A 19,117-nucleotide genomic window follows, 5' to 3' on the forward strand; every position below is an offset into this window, starting at 1 on the left:
CGCGATTCCCGGCGTTTTTTTTTCTTGGCAGTTTCCATACAGGTGGAAAACACACAGCTGGGATTCCTGGCCAAAGCTCTCACCGCAGTTTTCCCAATGGGAAAACCTCTGGTGTGTACACAGGGAAAGTTACCCAGAAGGTTCTCGGGATTCCCAGCGGACTTCTTACCGTCGGGAATCCCGGTCGTGTGTACGGGGCATCAGACTATAGAGATTTTCTCCTACTTCCTATGGCATCTCCAGGATAGCAAGTGAAGTGGAATCTCCCCAGCAGAGCAGAAAATAAGCAAAAAAGTAGGGTTTTTAGCCTTGTCTACTCTATCAAGTTTTTTTAATAGCTCCACCCATAAAGTGTAAGTATAGTAACCAGAGGCTAAGCTTTTTTTTTTAGATCTGGATAGAGTGTTGAGAGGTTCAGATTTTTATTGCTGTCCTCGTTAGGGAGATTCAATCTCATTAATTGTCCCGATCTCCATGTCACCAGGACTTCCAACCAACTTTTTCGTGGATTTTGGTCCGAAGGGAGTTGGTTGTGAACTTGTTCTGCATACACACGGCACAACATTTTCAGCCAACAACCAAACCACGTTGTTTTTCAGCTCTTTACCACCACCCTTTGGGCAACTTCTCCTATTGTTGACTGATGTTTAACATTGGTTCTAAGCATGCGTGTTTGTACATGAGATTTTAGTTGGACTGACTTGCGTACAAACACGATCGGATAAACCGACGTAACAGATTAGTTGCCCAACAATTGGTGAGCATAAACAGCCGACTTTTGTTGTTGTTAATTCAGCCAATAATTGTCTGATGGAGCATACACAAGGTTGGATTATCCGACACAACACGTCCGTCAGTCAATTATGGCCATAAAGTTGGATCGTGTGTACGAGGCTTTACTCTATTTAAGAATTAATGATTATTTTGCTTTAAATATACTTTAGAAATACACACTATTAAACAAGACTCCACCTTGGTCTCTTCCAATGTTTTTAGTAGGGTTGTCCCGATACCGATATTAGTATCGGTATCGGGACCGATTCCGAGTATTTGCGGGAGTACTTGTACTCCCGCAAATGCCCCCGATGCCAGATCCGATACTCGCCCCCCCCCCCTCCGCCGCCGACGCTACGCCGCATCCCCGCTTGGTTAATACGGGCGGGGAACATTACAGCTTTCATTTAAATAGCTGTAGTGATTCGTGCCGCGCCGCGTATAGACACTCCCCCTTGCTCGGGTGAACTGTCCAATCCCGAGCAAGGGGGAGTGTCTATACGCGGTGCGGCGCAAATCACTACAGCTATTCAAATGAAAGCTGTAATGTTCCCCGCCCATATTAACCAAGAGGCGGCGGCGCAGCAGCATGCAGGTAAGGGGGACATGGCTGCATATATGGGGGGGACATGGATTGGCTGCATATGGGGGGACATGGCTGCATATGGGGGGGACATGGATTGGCTGCATATGGGGGGGACATGGATTGGCTGCATATGGGGGGGGGACATGGATTGGCTGCATATGGGGGGACATGGCTGGATATGGGGGGGACATGGCTGCATATGGAGGGACATGGCTGCATCTGTGGGGACATGGCTGCATATGGGGGGACATTGATTGGCTGCATATGGGGGGTACATGGATTGGCTGCATATGGGGGGGACATGGCTGGATATGGGGGGGACATGGCTGGATATGGGGGGGACATGGCTGGATATGGGGGGGACATGGCTGGATATGGGGGGGACATGGCTGGATATGGGGGGGCATGGCTGGATATGGGGGGGACATGGCTGCATATGGGGGGGACATGGCTGCATATGGGGGGACATGGCTGCATATGGGGGGACATGGCTGTATATGGGGGGGGGACATGGCTGCAGCTGGGGGGACATGGCTGGATATGGGGGGGACATGGCTGCAGCTGGGGGGACATGGCTGGATATGGGGGGGACATGGCTGGATATGGGGGGGACATGGCTGCATATGGGGGGACATGGCTGCATATGGGGGGACATGGCTGTATATGGGGGGGGGACATGGCTGCAGCTGGGGGGACATGGCTGGATATGGGGGGGACATGGCTGGATATGGGGGGGACATGGCTGCATATGGGGGGACATGGCTGGATATGGGGGGACATGGCTGGATATGGGGGGGACATGGCTGGATATGGGGGGACATGGCTGCATATGGGGGGACATGGATGCATATGGGGGGACATGGCTGCATCTGTGGGGGGACATGGCTGCATTTGTGGGGGGACATGGCTGCATTTGTGGGGGGACATGGCTGCATTTGGGGACACATTTAAAAAAAGGTATCGGTATTCGGTATCGGCGAGTACTTGAAAAAAAGTATCGGTACTTGTACTCAGTCCTAAAAAAGTGGTATCGGGACAACCCTAGTTTTTAGAATGAGTTTGCCAACCGTCAAAACTGTGATATCAAATTCAGTAAGATAAGGGATGTGGTGCTATACTGTTGGTATATTGTTCAGAAGCTGAGTTATATACTAGGGCCAATTTAGACAGTAGCCAATTTACCTACCAGCATGTCTTTGGGGGTGGGAAGAAACCAGAGAACCCAGAGGAAACCTATGCAGACACAGGGAGAACATGCAAACTCTAAGCAGGTAGTGTCGTGGTTGCATTTCACAACATGCTTTTCTGCAGCTTCTCTATTGAAGTCTATGGAACCAAAAAAGCAAAAAAAAACACAGTTTTGCATTTAAAACAAATCCATGGCCGTTTCCGAAAATGCAGTGGCTGAAATAAGCATAGATGTGATAGTGTCTGCAGTGCATTTCTGCAAAAGGCACCAAATAACACATAGGTGTGAACCAGGCCTTAGAATCTTAAAAGACTGTTGACTTGTGAGAAACAGAAAAACCTAATATAATCGGTATACAAAAAATGATATTCAACATTCACCAATGCGAATTCCTTCCTTATTCAACCAAAAAGTCTCATAAATAGATCCCTTGCATAGTCCAAAGAACATGGATTATGTGCATAAACTTGTGCATGTGCATTCTTCATCAAGTAATCCACCACAAATATGTGCAAGATCAAAAATATTCAGCAAACGTATGCCATCAGTGGCAGTGCATCCATAATGGGCGCATGGGCACCGCCCCCTCTCTCCTGCCACCTGTCTATCACCAATGGATTAATTCATGCATTGCATCTATCTATGGTTGCCGCTGCCACCCCCTATTCAGGCGCCCGGCCCCTTTTTGGGCACCTGAATTACAGCGGCGGGGCATTTTTTTGAAGCACTTGATTAGAGCCATAGGCTCTAATAGGCATCAAAAAATGTGAACAGCCATGCCATGCTGGGCGCTCGCAGGTCACTCACTGTGTGTTAGGAAAGCAAATGAATATTCACTTTCCTAACACTGAACTGCCTCTCCGCCAGTCAGGTGCTCAGGTCTGTTATCCGTCACCTGATTGGCTGAAACGACAGGCGCTGTGATTGGCTGCTTATCAGGCGTCCAATCATAGCAGAGGACGGGAAGAGAGGACGGGAGAGGACATCGAGGACACCGCCGCCGTGACCCACTGCCCCACCGAGAGACGGTAAGTGCTGGGTGGGCGGGGGATGCACACTGGCAGCATTTGATGGGCACAGTAGCGGCAATTGATGGGCACAGTAGCGGCAATTGATGGGCACACTGGCAGCAATTGATGGGCACACTGGCAGCAATTGATGGGCAGAGTGGCAGCAATTGATGGGCACAGTGGCAGCGTTTGATGGGCACAGTGGCAGCGTTTTGATGGGTACAGTGGCGGCAATTGATGGGTACAGTAGCAGCGTTTGATGGCACAGTGGCGACAATTTAGGGGTACAGTGGCTGTGTTTGATGGGCATAGTGGCTGCGTTTTATGGGCACAGTAAATACTGCATCATCATATAATTAAACAAAATACAATATAGAATTTACTAAAAATACATATTTGAAACCCTGTGTTTCATTTCTACTTCCACTTTTTCACTTAAAAAATAAATTAATAAAATTCTCCCCCCTAATTCCAAAATTTCAGGGTAAAATCTCAGAATCCAGGAAACAGACACAATTATTAAAATTATTTAGGCCTAGAAAAATATGGGCCCCTAATTTATAGATCCACCTGCTCTCCAAATTCATGCCCTCTTTTGCTCCTATGGATCCCATCTAGAATCCAGAAAAAGGGGGATGCCGTTATCATTAGTGTTGAGCAGAATATGCCATATTCGATTTCGCGATATATCTCGAATATATATTCGAATATTCGAGATATATTCGCTAAATTCGAATATTCGTGATATTTTATCGAAATGAAATTATTGCGATTTTTCGCTATTGCGAATGCGAAAATAATTGCGATTTTTTGATAACTGCGGTAGGAGCACTCTGATTGGCTCAGAATATTCGTGATATTTTATCGAAATATCGCAACATGCGAATGCGATATTTATTGCGCAATTTCGAGAAATGCTGGAGGAGCGCTCTGATTGGCTCAGAATATTCGTGATATTTTATCGAAATATCGCAACATGCGAATGCGATATTTATTGCGCAATTTCGACAAATGCTGTAGGAGCACTCTGATTGGCTCAGAATATTCGTGATATTTTACAATACAAAATAATTGCGAATATTCGGCAAATGCAGAAGGAGCACTCTGATTGGCTCAGAATATTCTTGATATTTTACAATACAAAATAATTGCGAATATTCGGCAAATGCAGAAGGAGCACTCTGATTGGCTCAGAATATTCTTGATATTTTACAATACAAAATAATTGCGAATATTCGGCAAATGCAGAAGGAGCACTCTGATTGGCTCAGAATATTCTTGATATTTTACAATACAAAATAATTGCGAATATTCGGCAAATGCAGAAGGAGCACTCTGATTGGCTCAGAATATTCTTGATATTTTACAATACAAAATAATTGCGAATATTCGGCAAATGCAGAAGGAGCACTCTGATTGGCTCAGAATATTCTTGATATTTTACAATAGAAAATAAAAAGTGTTTTGCATTGGTGGTGATTCTTTACTCTATCCATCTGTCACAGCCGTTTGTCAATCAAACACCTTAAAGATTGAACACGTTCATGCTGCATGCTTTGGACTTTTTTTCACTTCACATATCAAAGACATTTTTATGAAAGATTATTTTTCTATTATTGGGACTATATTTCTTTATATATTTGTTTCACTGTGTATTTCACAAGTTATTTGCGCTTGCTTATTTTATAATTTGCCCACATGTCTTGTCACTAGACATATTTTTTATTCTTGTAGAGCGACTCCATTTTCTGTCTTGTATTAATTTATGTTGTATAACATTTTTGAGTTGCTGCTGTATTCTCCCCTTTTTTAAGGTATGCGCAATTTTTTCCTTCTTACAAAAAATAATAATATCAAACATACAAATATTCATAACATACACATACACAAAGCCCCCCCCTTTTGCATCAGAGACAATCAGAGTTCTCCTACCACAGTTATCGAAAATTCGCAATTATTTTCGCATTCGCAATAGCGAAAAATCGCAATATTTTTTTTTTCAATTTGGCAACATAAAAGGATCGCCTCAGCTTAGCTACTCTGCCCAGGGTCTCTAATCATACCAGCAATGCTTTTAGACGTCGATAGGATGTGATCTGTTTTAAAAATCAAATTGAAAAAATGCGAATATTCGGAATTGCGAATATTCACCGCGAAATTCGAAATATAGCGCGATTTCTCGAATATGCTATATTCGAGCCGAATATTCGCAATGCGAATATTCGTGAGCAACACTAGTTATCATTGTGATTGTATAAAGCAGAGGTGATTGGAGATTTTCCGAACATATGGCATGTGGTCTGAAATTCGCACCTTAAATGGAAATTTTGTCTTACCACCATAAAAGCCACCACAACCATGAAGGAGAAAATAAATAACTCCCTCTTTGGCGCAGTTAGAAAAATCTCTAGCAGTCATAGTTTTTCCATTTGATAAATCAATCCATTTGCAAGTGTTTACAAGTTGAACAGACCCCAAGTTTATCAGTGCCCTTAGTTTGGCAGCATAAGTGGTGATTTTTACAAAATACTTATTGATCCCTCATTGAGTGTGGCGATATATATGTAATAGATGGTAAGGGAAAGGTGTCACAAGTTTATATACAGTATGTAATAACTGGATCCGAAGATTGGAGCGCCACAACATCCAACTAAGTTTTCAGCACCAAAAAATCCACTACCTCAAACAAGTTTCGATATTACCGGATCTTCCTAGAAACAAGGCCAGTGCTGAGATAGGATCTTTCTAGAGAATTGTTCTACAAACCTAGTAATATAATGAATAGAGAAAGTTCATCTTGTTTATTATTCTTTATTGTGGATTATGTTCATGTCTAAAGCCTCATACACACGATCAGACATCAAACAAACTTTTCCGTGGATTTTTGTTCGAAGGGCGTTGGCTGTGAAATTGGTATGCATACTGTAACAGGAGGGCCCGTGGGACCCAGAGGCTCTTGCAGGGTGTGGGGTACTCCTGTTTCAGCTTCACCAATGACTCTTGTGTCTAGGGTCATCCTATGTCCACTAGGGGCATAGGATGACTGAGAAATGATATCTCGGATTACATGAGATGGGACAGTAATGATAATTCGCAATGTATTGCAGGATATCTTGAAATATTACAGGTTGTTGATTCTAAACCCAACCGGTCAATAGAGTGATTCATTCATGTGGGAACACAGACTGTTAAGGGGGTAATTAAGTCTGCTACTGTCATGTAAACTAACCTTAGTTTGGCTTCTAAAGACCTTTTCATTGTGTGATGCTAATTGACAATGTATTGTGTGAAAGTTATATTGATGATAGATGTATATTGTGAGTTAGCCCAGTCTAAAAGGTCAGATGTCTGACTTGTGTCTACTAAAGAAATGTGTATTGGAGGCTCGTTAGTACCCATTGTATGATGTTGTGGGTGGAGTGTGTCATTGTCCATTTGATTACTGCAAGTATTCTTTTTGGTGTATATAAGAGCCTGAGTTTACCATTAAAGCGGGAATTCACCCATAAAACAATTTTTCCCCTTAGATGGATGCTAGATGGATGCTCGTTTTGTCAAGGGGAATCGGCTAGTTGTTTTAAAATATGAGCTGTACTTACCGTTTTCGAGATGCATCTTCTCCGTCGCTTCCGGGTATGGGTCTTCGGGAGCGGGCGTTCCTTCTTGATTGACAGTCTTCCGAGAGGCTTCCGACGGTCGCATCCATCGCGTCACTAGTAGCCGAAAGAAGCCGAACGTCGGTGCGGCTCTATACTGCGCCTGCGCACTGACATTCGGCTTCTTTCGGAAAATCGTGATGCAATGGATGCGACCGTCGGAAGCCTCTCGGAAGACTGTCAATCAAAATAGGAACGCCCAGTCCCGCAGCCCATACCCGGAAGCGGCGGAGAAGATGCATCTCGTAAACGGTAAGTACAGCTCATATTTTAAAACAACTAGCCGATTCCCCTAGACAAAACGAGCAGGAATCTAAGGGGAAAAAGTGTTATGTACGGGTGAACCCCCGCTTTAAAGTGTCTATTCCTGTTGAACCAGAGAACAGAGCTGTGTCTCGTTTCTGGGGAATCTGTATGGGCCATGTTCGTCTGCCGGATTGTGGAGTGTCGATAGGCTGTCTTGGGTTCGGAATGGAATATCGGCGTTAACCCCTGACCGTTACACATACACACGGCAGGACTTTTTCAGCCAACAAACATGAACGTAATTGACGTACTACTTTATGTGTTTTTTCTGGTATTTAGTGCCACCCTTTGGGCAACTTCAGCTATTGCTGCTTGATCTTTTGCACTTAAGTTGTTGCCGAAAAGTTTCGGCCCATACACACGATCAGACTTTTTGACAACTTCAAAATGACAATTTTTTTCATAAAAATGGACAACTGTTCGCTCTGCAAACAGACAAACAGACAAACTTTTCAGCAACAAAAGTCCGATGGCGCAAAGTCCGATCATGTGTACAGAAATCCATCGGACTTAAGTGCAAAAGATCAAGCAGCAATAGCTGAAGTTGCCCAAAGGGTGGCACTTAAGAGCAGAAAAATCACGTAGTACGTCAATTACATCACTACGTTCATGTTTGTTGGCTGAAAAAGTCCTGTTGTGTGTATGCATACCAAGTTCACGGCCAATGCCCTTCGAACAAAAGTCCACGGAAAAGTTTGTTTGAAGTCCGATCGTGTGTATGAGACTTTTGTCTGTTTGCAGAGCTAACTTTTGTCCGATTAATTTTCTGCTCATTTTAAAGTTTGTTGTCAAAAAGTCTGATCGTGTGTATGGGCCTTTAGAGCTTTCCTATGATTCGCATTGCTCAGAAATTTGTCCTCAAACCGTCTAGCCTTAAACCTTGGTCATATTTTGTCTTCCTCCTCAAAAATAATATCCTTTATTTTAATGTTTTTTTTTTCTCTTCCGAAGGTGTACATGTTACAGAATGATGCCGTCCATGCCATGAATCCTGGTGGCATTCCTGTTCCTGTAACCACCACTTATGTTCAACCATCAGCACCACAACCACCACCTTATTCAGTCAATTTAGTTAAAGTGTGACCAATTCAATAATAAAGAGCACCTGTCATCTATATATTTTATGGATTGATCAGCTTTCTACCGGATTGCTTCCTAATTATTACAAATCAGTAATTTAGCAATATTAGTAAATTCTTGGGTTGTTTTTTCTAAAAGTGATTTATATTGCTTAAAAGGTTTCTTAATGTGTTGGACTGACCAGGGGGTGGGACTTGACTTGAGAAAGGGGATTGTATTTTTCACCTGGAAAAGGAAATGTCACCAGCACACCAGGATCTCCAAAAATGGGTCAAAAACTTTAATCACATAGAATCAAAAAAGCAAAAGCAACATTTTGGAGCCACGCAGGACCCCTTCTTCAGGCATGTGACAAATTGTGATACAAACAACACACTATTTAAAGACCTATTCACCAATCAGTGCAAAGAGGAGATGACCCCAGACCCGCCCACTGACATCCAATGAAGTCATATTCACACTATAAGCCTGTGGCAGAACCCATACAAACTTTCCTTTTTGCTTATCATTAAAAAATAAAATGGCCATCAAACTACCATAGCTACTTAAGCTAGAGCGTATTAGTATTAGTGTGCTACTAGTGTGATACTTCATCTAAAACGAATCGTAGCTGTGAAAATGTGGAACAGACTCCCTCCAGAGGTGGTTCTGGCCAGCTCAGTAGATTGCTTTAAGAAAGGCCTGGATACTTTCCTAAATGTACAGAATATAACTGAGTACTAAGATTTGTAGGTAAAGTTGATCCAGGGTAATACCGATTGCCTCTCGGGGGATCAGGAAGGAATTTTTTCCCCTGCTGTAGCAAATTGGATCATGCTCTGCTGGGGTTTTTTGCCTTCCTCTGGATCAACTGTGGGTATGGAGTTGGGTGTATAGGATTGTACTGTGTTTTTTATTTTGTTTTTTTATTTTTTGTGGTTGAACTGGATGGACTTGTGTCTTTTTTCAACCTGACTAACTATGTAACTATGTATTCTCCACAGAAAACAAATCTGCAATCGCAGCCTCATTTGACATTTCTGTGCCCTCTATATACTTCCGCCTTGACCGTTTATTAGTGTTGCTAGGTGATAGTTGCTAGTGTGCTCATGCGCCATAGGGGACAGATACGTCAATGCAGCCATGACGCCGACGGCGGTCTGCAAGCAGACTGGGAGCTCACTGGGACTAACAAAGAATATCATGGCGACTGCACTTCAAAGATATGAAAAAATGAAAATAAGGAAAATAAATAAATGAAAGATAAAATATGGAAAAATAAAAAAGGATCAGTCACCAAAAAACAAATGAAAAACTCAAATAAAAATTAAAAATAATAAGATAAAAATAAATATATATAAATATATATGAGAATGAAATTGAAAATAAATTTAAATAAAAAAAATGATTAAAAGCAAAAAATAGAAAAGAAAAAAGAGGAAAAAAAAGGAAAAAAAATTAAATCCAGAAAACAGAAAGAAAAAGGAAGAAAGACAAATAATTGCTTTTGCCAGCTGCCATAATAGATTAAGAGAAGACAGAATAGCTAAGTATGCAGATAAAGTGCAGAATAAAAATAAAAATTGTTGATATATTACAACCATAAATAACATCACAATCTAAACTATCTGTCTTCAAGAAAACACAGATAGGATAGAGTGGTGTTGAGACCACCTGGCTGAACTGTACCCAAGGTATATGTCCAGTATGCCTCACAACGAAGGAGGAGACAGTCACGGTCCCCCCCCCCCTTCACTGGTTGTGATACTTGTTCAATGACTGTGCCCCTTAATTCATGTACTTGATGCTTCTCAGTGGCAAAATTTATTGTTACAGGTTTATTTAGATCAGGGGCTTTACCTTTCAGGGTACTTTCCAGCGCTACTCTTATATCACTCCTATGTTTCTGAAATTGTCAAATAAAAGGGCCTACAGTTTTTCCTACATATACCAATGAGCAGGGACATTCTACTCTTTGAATTACATGATATTAGTGACCGAGGAGGTCAAAGATGCTGCGGTGCAAGGTGAACTGGGAGCTATCTGTCCTGGAACTGGCAGTGCAGGGCAAGGACAAACAAACCAACATATTCCAGGAGATTGACAAAGAAATTGTGACGTATTTCACAAGACAAAGCAGGCCAAACAGGAGAAGTTTAAACAAGTGAATAGAGGATTATCAAGATGGAAGGGTGTACCCATGGCTGACTGGTGCTTACCCTCCACTTAATAGACCACAAAGGGACTATCCTCAGACATCATCAGATAGTGGACGACCAACTGAAAATTCTTCAACAGTATAGGGATGGCATGCTGCTGATGATGGCAGATACTGCCAGTTATATACAACTTGATAGGGATCCTACACAAAGTACAATTAATGCCTTGTCATCACTAATTAATATTAGCCTCTCTAATGACTGGATCTCCAAAGAGACAGCCGCATTCTTGATGGATGAGCACCCTAGATTGCCAGTCATATATGGGCTACCAAATGTCCACAAGGGAACGAAACCCTTGAAGTTAAGGCCGATAGTCTTGGGAACAGGATTGATCATGCAGCCCTTGGTCCAGTAGATTGACTTTTATCTTCAGCCCCTGGTAAAAAAAATTGTCATCGTACGTTAGGGACACAAGTGACTTTTTGGAGAAATTAGGAAGTTTCCTGACATTTGATGCCAAATGGAAATTGGCCACTATGGACATTTTGTCCTTGTACACAAGCATACCAAATGAAGCCGGCCTGATGGCATTGAGATACTACTTATTGAAGGTCTACAGTTTATCCCGGAGAGCAAACAAAGTATGCCCAATTCCGTAGTACAAGCCATGGGTAGCTAATCTGTTCGTTGGATACATGGAGGAAAATCATATTTACCATATGTCTCTTTTCTGAACATGCCAAGTGTTGGCTAAGATACATTGATGACATTTTTTTAATCTGGGATGGCAATCTTTGTATTTTTCATGAGTTCGTGGGGCATTTGAACAGGATAATCCCTGGCATAATATTTAACCCAGAAATGTCCCAAGATAGTATTACCTATCTGGATGTCAGAATTACTAATAAGCAGGGAACATTACATACATCATTATTTACAAAACCAACTGACAGGAACACGTTGTTACATTACCAGAGTGCACATTCAAAACATCTCCGAGTAAGCTTACCCATTTCCCAGTTCAAAAGGGTAATACTCATCTGCTTTGATGAGAGTGAGATAAATTCACAACTAAAGGCCATGTACGGTAAATTCGTGGAGCGAGGGTATCCCACCATGACACTTGACAAGGCGCTTACCAGAGCCACTTTAAATCCATTTAAAACCAACAAAACAGCCAATAGGCCTTTGTTTATACATGGTTTCAATCAGGAATCAGACCGTATTAGGCAGGCAACTACACGCAACATTAACATTTTGAGGGCTGCCGGCATGTTGAGCCCCAGTATTAAAAATCCGACACTACTAGTCCACAAATGAAGTAGGTCTTTGCGTGACATATTGGTACAGGCAGACCCGAGATCCAAATATGCTAAGCCAAAGGTCAGAATCTCACAAAAAAGCGGTTGTTACTGATGTTATAATTGTAACGTTTGCAATTCTAATAATATGTGGTGAACATTTCACTCACCCACATAATGGCAGGCAATATCACATACAAGGGTATATGAATTGTAACACAGAGTTTTGTGTCTATATTTTAAAATGTCCCTACTCATTGGTGTATGTAGGAAAAACTGTCGGCCCTTTTAAATTACGATTTCAGAAACATAGGAGTGAAATAAGAGTAGCGCTGAAGAGGACCCTGAAAGATGAAGCCCCCGATTTAAATAAACCTGTAGCAATGCATTTTGTCGCTGAGAAGCATGTGAAGTACATGAATTAAAGGGCATGGTCGTTGAACAAGTATCACAACCAGTGAGGGGGGGGGGGGGGGGACCGTCTCAACACCACTATGTCCTATCTGTGTTTATTTGAAGACAGATAATTTAGATTGTGATGTTTTTTTATGGTTGTAATGTATCAACAATTTTAATCTTTATTCTGCACTTTATCTGCATACTTTTTTGTAGCTATTCTGTCTTCTCATAATCTATTATGGCATATTCTGTCTTTCTTTTATGTATTTTCATTTTTTTCATATTTTTGAAGTGCAGTTGCCATGATTCACTTTCACATTCGGTCTTCACTTGTTTTCTTTCTTAGGCCCAGTGAGCTCCCTGTCTTTTTGCAGACCGTCGCCGGCATCATGGAATGGCATGGCAATGGCGGGCGTCTGCTTTGATGTACCGATCCCCTATAGGGGGCATGGGCACAGGGTGTTTCCGGATTGGAGGTGAATGGGCCTTTAAATAGTGCGTTGTTTGTATTACATTTAGTCACATGCCTGAAGAAGGGGTCCTACGTTGCTCCGATATGATTAAAGTTTTGCACCCATTTTTTGGAAAGCCTGGTGTGCAGGTGACATTTCCTTTTTCGTGCTTGCATTCGGTTCCAGCCGGTGGTCATTTCAAGCACCCAATTCAAAATACAGCTGTTTGTGCAGTAACGTTTGCGTTGGGAATATTGTCTTTTTCACCTCTCATTAACTTTTGTCTTCTCTCAATCTATGGTTAGTCCTTCATTTCACGGTAATATCGTTTTTCAATTGAACGTTTTCCCATTGGAACTATATACTGTATGACTATTGTTTGCCCTATAAGTAGCACTTTTTGTATACCATAGCTAAGCTAATTCGGGGAATATTCTAAAAATATATATATGTACTACATTGTTGCTGTCTATATACTACAATATATTCATCTGGCAATAATTTTAGTGTGCTGACTTTTTGTTTATGGTTTATTGATAGTAGTTCTATAGGACCTTTTTGGGGGAGGAAGTCACTAGTTACAGCAGCCAGCCTTTAGTTTCAGTGGTGATCAACTGGAAAGTTATAAAGGGCCTCAAGTGCAGCTCCTGACACCTCCAGAGGGCCGCACAATTGCAGCGTATTTTCACACCTTCAAGCCCAAGAACCTTGGTCCTGCTTCATTATTTGCAGTGTAATGAAATGCACACTGAACAAGTTGGAGTACAAAAGCTCCCAGCATTGGTGTCAGTGTCTACAGTAATAACCCCCACCAACCCACCATGCATTGATAGTGGCAATAATAGTTAACTCTCCACTCCACCCCCCCCCCACACACACTTTAGTGGTTATAGCAGTGGAAGTTAACTCCCCCGTCCCATATTGGTGGACATGGCAGTGAAAGCGTTAACCCCCTGTATTGGTGGCTATGGCGCTAAAAGTGTTAAACCCCCCCCCCCCTGTATTTGTGGTCATGGCTGTAATAGGTAACATCCTCCCCTTCCGCATTGGTAAATGTGGCAGTGAACTTTAACACCCCCATATTGATGGTCATAGTAGTGAAAGTGTTAAACCCCCATCCCCCCGTATTGGTGGCCATGGCAGTGTTAGTGTTAACCCTCTATCTCCTCATATAGGTGGTCATGGCAGTGAATATGTTAATCCCCCCCCCTGCCGGTATTGGTGGTCATGGCAGTGAAAGGGTTAATAACTCCGCCCACAGTATAGTCTCTTTCTTTCAGTGGTGGATGCTGGAATAGACTGTTCCAGCGTCCAGAACACCACTGCCCCACTGCCATTTGACTAGAGCCCATTAGCCCACAGGCTGTGCAAAAGGCTCATTGGCCTTGTGTTGGCCACCAGGGCTCAATTTGCTATAGATGCTTTTAGGACATGTTGTTAGGGCTTCACTAATAGCATGTGGGAGTCAGCATGCTACAACCCATGATGTTTGCATGATGATACCATATAAATGTGTAAGTTGACACTAGCTCATGGCCAGAGCTCAAACTTTTATACAGGGCCCAACACCAGAAATATAATGTCCTTTTTCCTACCAGTGACACCTGCCCCAGCACTTTCAAAGGTATTTCAAGGAAGATAACATAGAACATTGATCTTCCTCCACCTCCTCATACGTTACACTTTACTCTTCAAACAAAAGGCATGGAGGAAAACTGCTGAATACTTTGCAGGCCTTGAATGCTCATGGTCTAGGCCCTGAATATGGGTCTCTGCTGCTAGAAAAATAGACCATACAGCTACCAATCCACCCCTACAACAGAACCTCTGTCACCAGCCACCACTACCTCCTCTCCTACTCTGTCTGCTTCTCCTTTTTTTACCTTCTTCTCTCTTAATTACTCAGAAAGCAAACCTCATTGCTAAAAATGTCCTGTCATTCTGCCTTGATCAAGCAAAACAACGCCTCTGGTAAATGCGAGAATTCCAGGTCGTATTGGCTCTTAGTACCTGGTTCAGGTGCCGCCACAGTCAGGCAAAATGGATAAACCTCTGCTCTTGGGCTCCTTCCGGTGGTAAGTAAGAGTCCGGTGCCCTGCGAAAGTTATCCAAGTTGTACATCTCTTCTTGTATGGTCCCTTGGTTTCCCATTACCAATCTCCCAAAAAGACAGCCCTAAAAAAATACCCCTTTATGCCTTAATACCCCAGCTACAGGAACATCAACAGGCCACGCAGCAAGTTAACCCCAATGATACCAACAACAACTTAGAAATGCAGTGCAACATGACTGGTGTACTGCTAGCTTGGTTGCTGGCCTAACCACCTTACCACCCCTTGCATATATTGCTTTCTAGATTAAACACATAACACCTTCTGGATTAAATGGCCAACAAAGGCCCCTTTATTGAATCCAAAATATATAAAAATAACTTATAAAATAGCCATTTTAATAAAAATATAAATATATATATATATATATATATATATATATAGATATATATATATTAACAGATAAACATTTTAACCCGAACAAAATTAACTTATTTCTGCTGTGTCAGAGGTTCCTGAGAGAAGGTAAGAACAAATGCTATATCATCGGCTGTCCATCATCGCCATCGTATCCTGGCCTCTAGCCGTGCTCCCACTAGCTCAGAGACGAATGAATCGATCCTACTTTCTCCATACAGCCTGATGACTAATAGCCCATTTACCCAGATAGGGAAGGTGCCTATACCGCTACAGGCCCCAACCCGTACCAACCATATATAATATATCCATATAAATATGTATATCTCAACCACCATCCGACCCTCAGGAACCATAGACCCCGGCCACCACCTGAAACAAAAAAGAAAACATAAAACACACAAACCCATACCAGACAACTTCCTATAGGGAGAGAGGGAGGGACAAAGCTAGCTGTGTGCTATCCTTTCTGCTGTTCGTGCCTGAATGGCTAGCTCCCCCTGCAGCTTAAATAACAAACACAGGGTGGGCCGGCTAGCCCCGCCCCCCTGTGCAGAGAAATTAACTATTGGCTAACAAAACTTCCTATGTGCACCCCTCACAGCTTTCCCTATACTGACAAAAATTATATTTTAAGTGTATTACACCCCTATATACTGCACACCAAACAATAGCACACCTATACAAGTCCTTAAAAGGACTTTTGTGGACCTGTTAGCTATAGCTAACGATTTGTGTCACTACAGTCTGTCCCTGCTCCGCACACAGCAACCTCTTCCTACACTGACAAAAAGTATATTATAAGTGTATTACACCCCTATATACTGCAAAACAACCAATAGTACACCTATACCAGTCCTTAAACTGACTTTTGTGGACCTGTTAGTGTCACGTACCTTACCAGAGGCCGAAGTGCTGGGGGGACTTCCCTTGCGACTAAGTGCAGAGTGCCCCCTGAAGGTGACACAGGGAGTGCTATGCCCAAAGAGGCAGGAGTTGCCGGCTGCGACTTGCTTAGTTGATGCTGGAGATCCGCTGGAGACCAGGATAGGCAGTCAGCCAGGGGTACCCAAGAAGTACCAGATGAGACTGTGTAGCAGGGAAAACCAGGGGCGGAGTCAGGAGCCAATCCGGAAGTCATACACTGGTAGCAAGCAGAGAGGAAGTTACTGGAACAGGTCAGAGGACAAGTCGGGGTCATACACTGGGTCAGGCAGACAGGAACAAGACATGGGAACAAGCCGGGAATCAAGCCGGGGGTCATACACAGAGAAGTCTGGTCAGGCAAGCCGGGTTGTCAACGGTAATTCAAGGTAGCAGGAACAGGAACTCAGGAAACACACCAGAGGGCTGAAGATGGTGACTGCTGCAGCAGGCTTTAAATAGGGCACTGACAGCAAGAGTCACTCCCGAATTGCGTGTGCAATGGCGCACGCGCGTGCGCGATTAAGAACGCAGGCCTCTCACTGTTGTTGCCCGCGTGCGCGCTTGTGTGTGCGCCCCGTGCGCGCCCTGCGCTCATTGGTCCGTGACTCTGCTGATGGATAGACCTGCCAGTCCTTCTACGGATAGTTCCCTGACAGTTAGGTAACGCTTTGTGTCACTACAATCTGTCCCTGCTCCGCACACAGCAACCTCTCCCTACACTGACAAAAAGCATTATTAAATTCACTGCTCCCGAAAAAAACAGCCTTTTTTCAAAACTTTTTTTTGCATTGATACATGTCCTCTGGGGCAGGACCCAGGTCCCCAAACACTTTTTATTTTAGGTCAATAACTTGCATATTAACCTTTAAAATTAGCACTTTAGATTTCTCCCATAGACTTTAACAGGGTGTTCCGCGGCTTTTCGAATTTGCCGCGAACACCCCTAATTGTTTGTTGTTCGTCGAACAGGTGAACAGGCAATGTTCGAGTCGAACATGAGTTCGACTCAAACTCGAAGCTCATCCCTACTGACAAACAGCAGAATGTAAAATGGCCACCAGATCCGGTCTATTTATAAGGTAGGGGGTATGTCCATGTGCTGAAATGTCTCAATTGGCTGTCCTGTACCACCTGATGGATGTGTCATGGGTCAAAGTTCTTCTCAATGTAAAATGGAGGACTGCCGTGAATATCGCCAGATGTCCGCCTGTTTGGCGGACCGCAAACGAGCAAAGTTTGGCACGAAATGACCGCCGGGCGAACCGCCAGGCCATCTCTACCTGTCAGGTAGGCTGTATGGGGCCCCCGTAATTGGTAACAGCAGCCCTGCCCCAGGAAGCCCCTGGCCTGGCCTAACGATCACAACCATTAGCCCATTTAGGGTTGCCAAACCTGAAGACTGTAGCAGCGCATGGAATTTTTTTTTTTGTAGTACATTGAATTCATTACCTCTGTACAATGCAATGAACATCATTTCTTTTTAAGTAGTCTATACCATACAGTTTTGTAATTAAATAACATTTCTGGAGGGTATGATGGGGACAGTATAAACAGGAGAAGAGTGCGGAGGGTATTATGGTGGCAGTATGTACAGGAGAGGAGTGCGGAGGGTATGACAGGGGCAGTATGTACAGGAGAGGAGTGTGGATGGTATGATGGAGGCAGTATGTACAGGAGAGGAGTGCGGAAGGTATGATGGGGGCAGTATGTACCTGGAGTTGTAATCCTATAGTGTATACTACGGGGAAAAAAGAAGTGCCCTGTGCCGCTATGGTTTTCGGGTTTAGTTTGAAGGAAAGGTGGCAACCCTAAAAAGCGCCCCCTCCCCCCCACCTGAATGGTTTGCCCCTGGTTTGAGCTGAATAATGTGCCCGGGTCTCCGACAGTACATACTAAGCCCATTGCATACCTTTCTTAGGCCTTACAGCAAATCACCCCAATAGCAGCCCCACACAGCACAAGGTTTGTTTCCAGAAGAAACTTCCAACTTAAGCTTAGGAGAAAGAAGAGTCCACACAACGACAGACATTTTACTCTTTATTGGAACACAGTTGATTCATAGTTGATTTACACTAGATTATGTCAGTCATCCCAATGGTGACGGTACATTCCTTAAGTTGCAAGTAGATAGGGAACAGCATAGATGGGAGTCAAGGAGAAGCCCAAACCTCTACATCCTAAGCCAAAGGGATATGAGTACCCCCATGAGTCTTGCACCTACTTTTCTTGTTCCCCCCTATTTGAAACCCCCGGGAAGTTAAATATATAACTAAATATTAAAGCGGAGGTTCACCCTAAAAACAATTTTCTAACATTACATTGTGCTCACTCTCGACATTGACAGTACGCTGATGTTTTTTTTTGTTGCCGTACATACCGTTGTATCGCTATTTTCCCCGCCGGCTTCCGGGTAGTGGCTCCCTTGGGAGTGGGTGTTCCTATGCACAGGCTAAGTGATTGACGTGATGACAAAATCTTCCCCCCAGCGCATAAGGCGCATCACGAGTTGCCGAAAGTAGCCGAACTGCGAGTCGGCGCTATACGGCGCCTGCGCACCGACGTTCGGCTTTTTTCGGCAACTCGTGACGCGCCTTATGCGCCGGGGGAAGCTTTTGTCATCACGTCAATCACTTAGCCTGTGCATAGGAACGCCCACTCCCGCGGGAGCCACTACCTCCACCACTATTTTCCCGGTGGGGAAAATAGCGATACAACGATATGTACGGCAAAAAAAAAAACATCAGCGTACTGTCAATGTCGAGAGTGAGCTCAATGTAATGTTAGAAAATTGTTTTTAGGGTGAACTTCCGCTTTAACAAATTGTGAAG

General features: G+C 43.3%; 1 protein-coding gene across 1 annotated transcript in view; it reads left to right on the top strand.

The window, feature by feature from the left end:
- LOC120909332 (membrane-spanning 4-domains subfamily A member 4D-like) overlaps nt 1-8,669 on the top strand; it is an 86,074-nt gene extending 77,405 nt beyond the window's left edge. The window contains exon 7 of the mRNA XM_040321086.1: nt 8,473-8,669. Coding sequence (XP_040177020.1) covers nt 8,473-8,604 — 132 coding nt within the window. The 3' untranslated portion in view covers nt 8,605-8,669. The remainder of the gene's footprint in view (nt 1-8,472) is intronic.
- Nucleotides 8,670-19,117: the final 10,448 nt, after the last annotated feature.

This window comes from Rana temporaria, chromosome 8 (genome assembly GCF_905171775.1).
Source record: "Rana temporaria chromosome 8, aRanTem1.1, whole genome shotgun sequence".
NCBI lineage: Eukaryota > Metazoa > Chordata > Amphibia > Anura > Ranidae > Rana > Rana temporaria.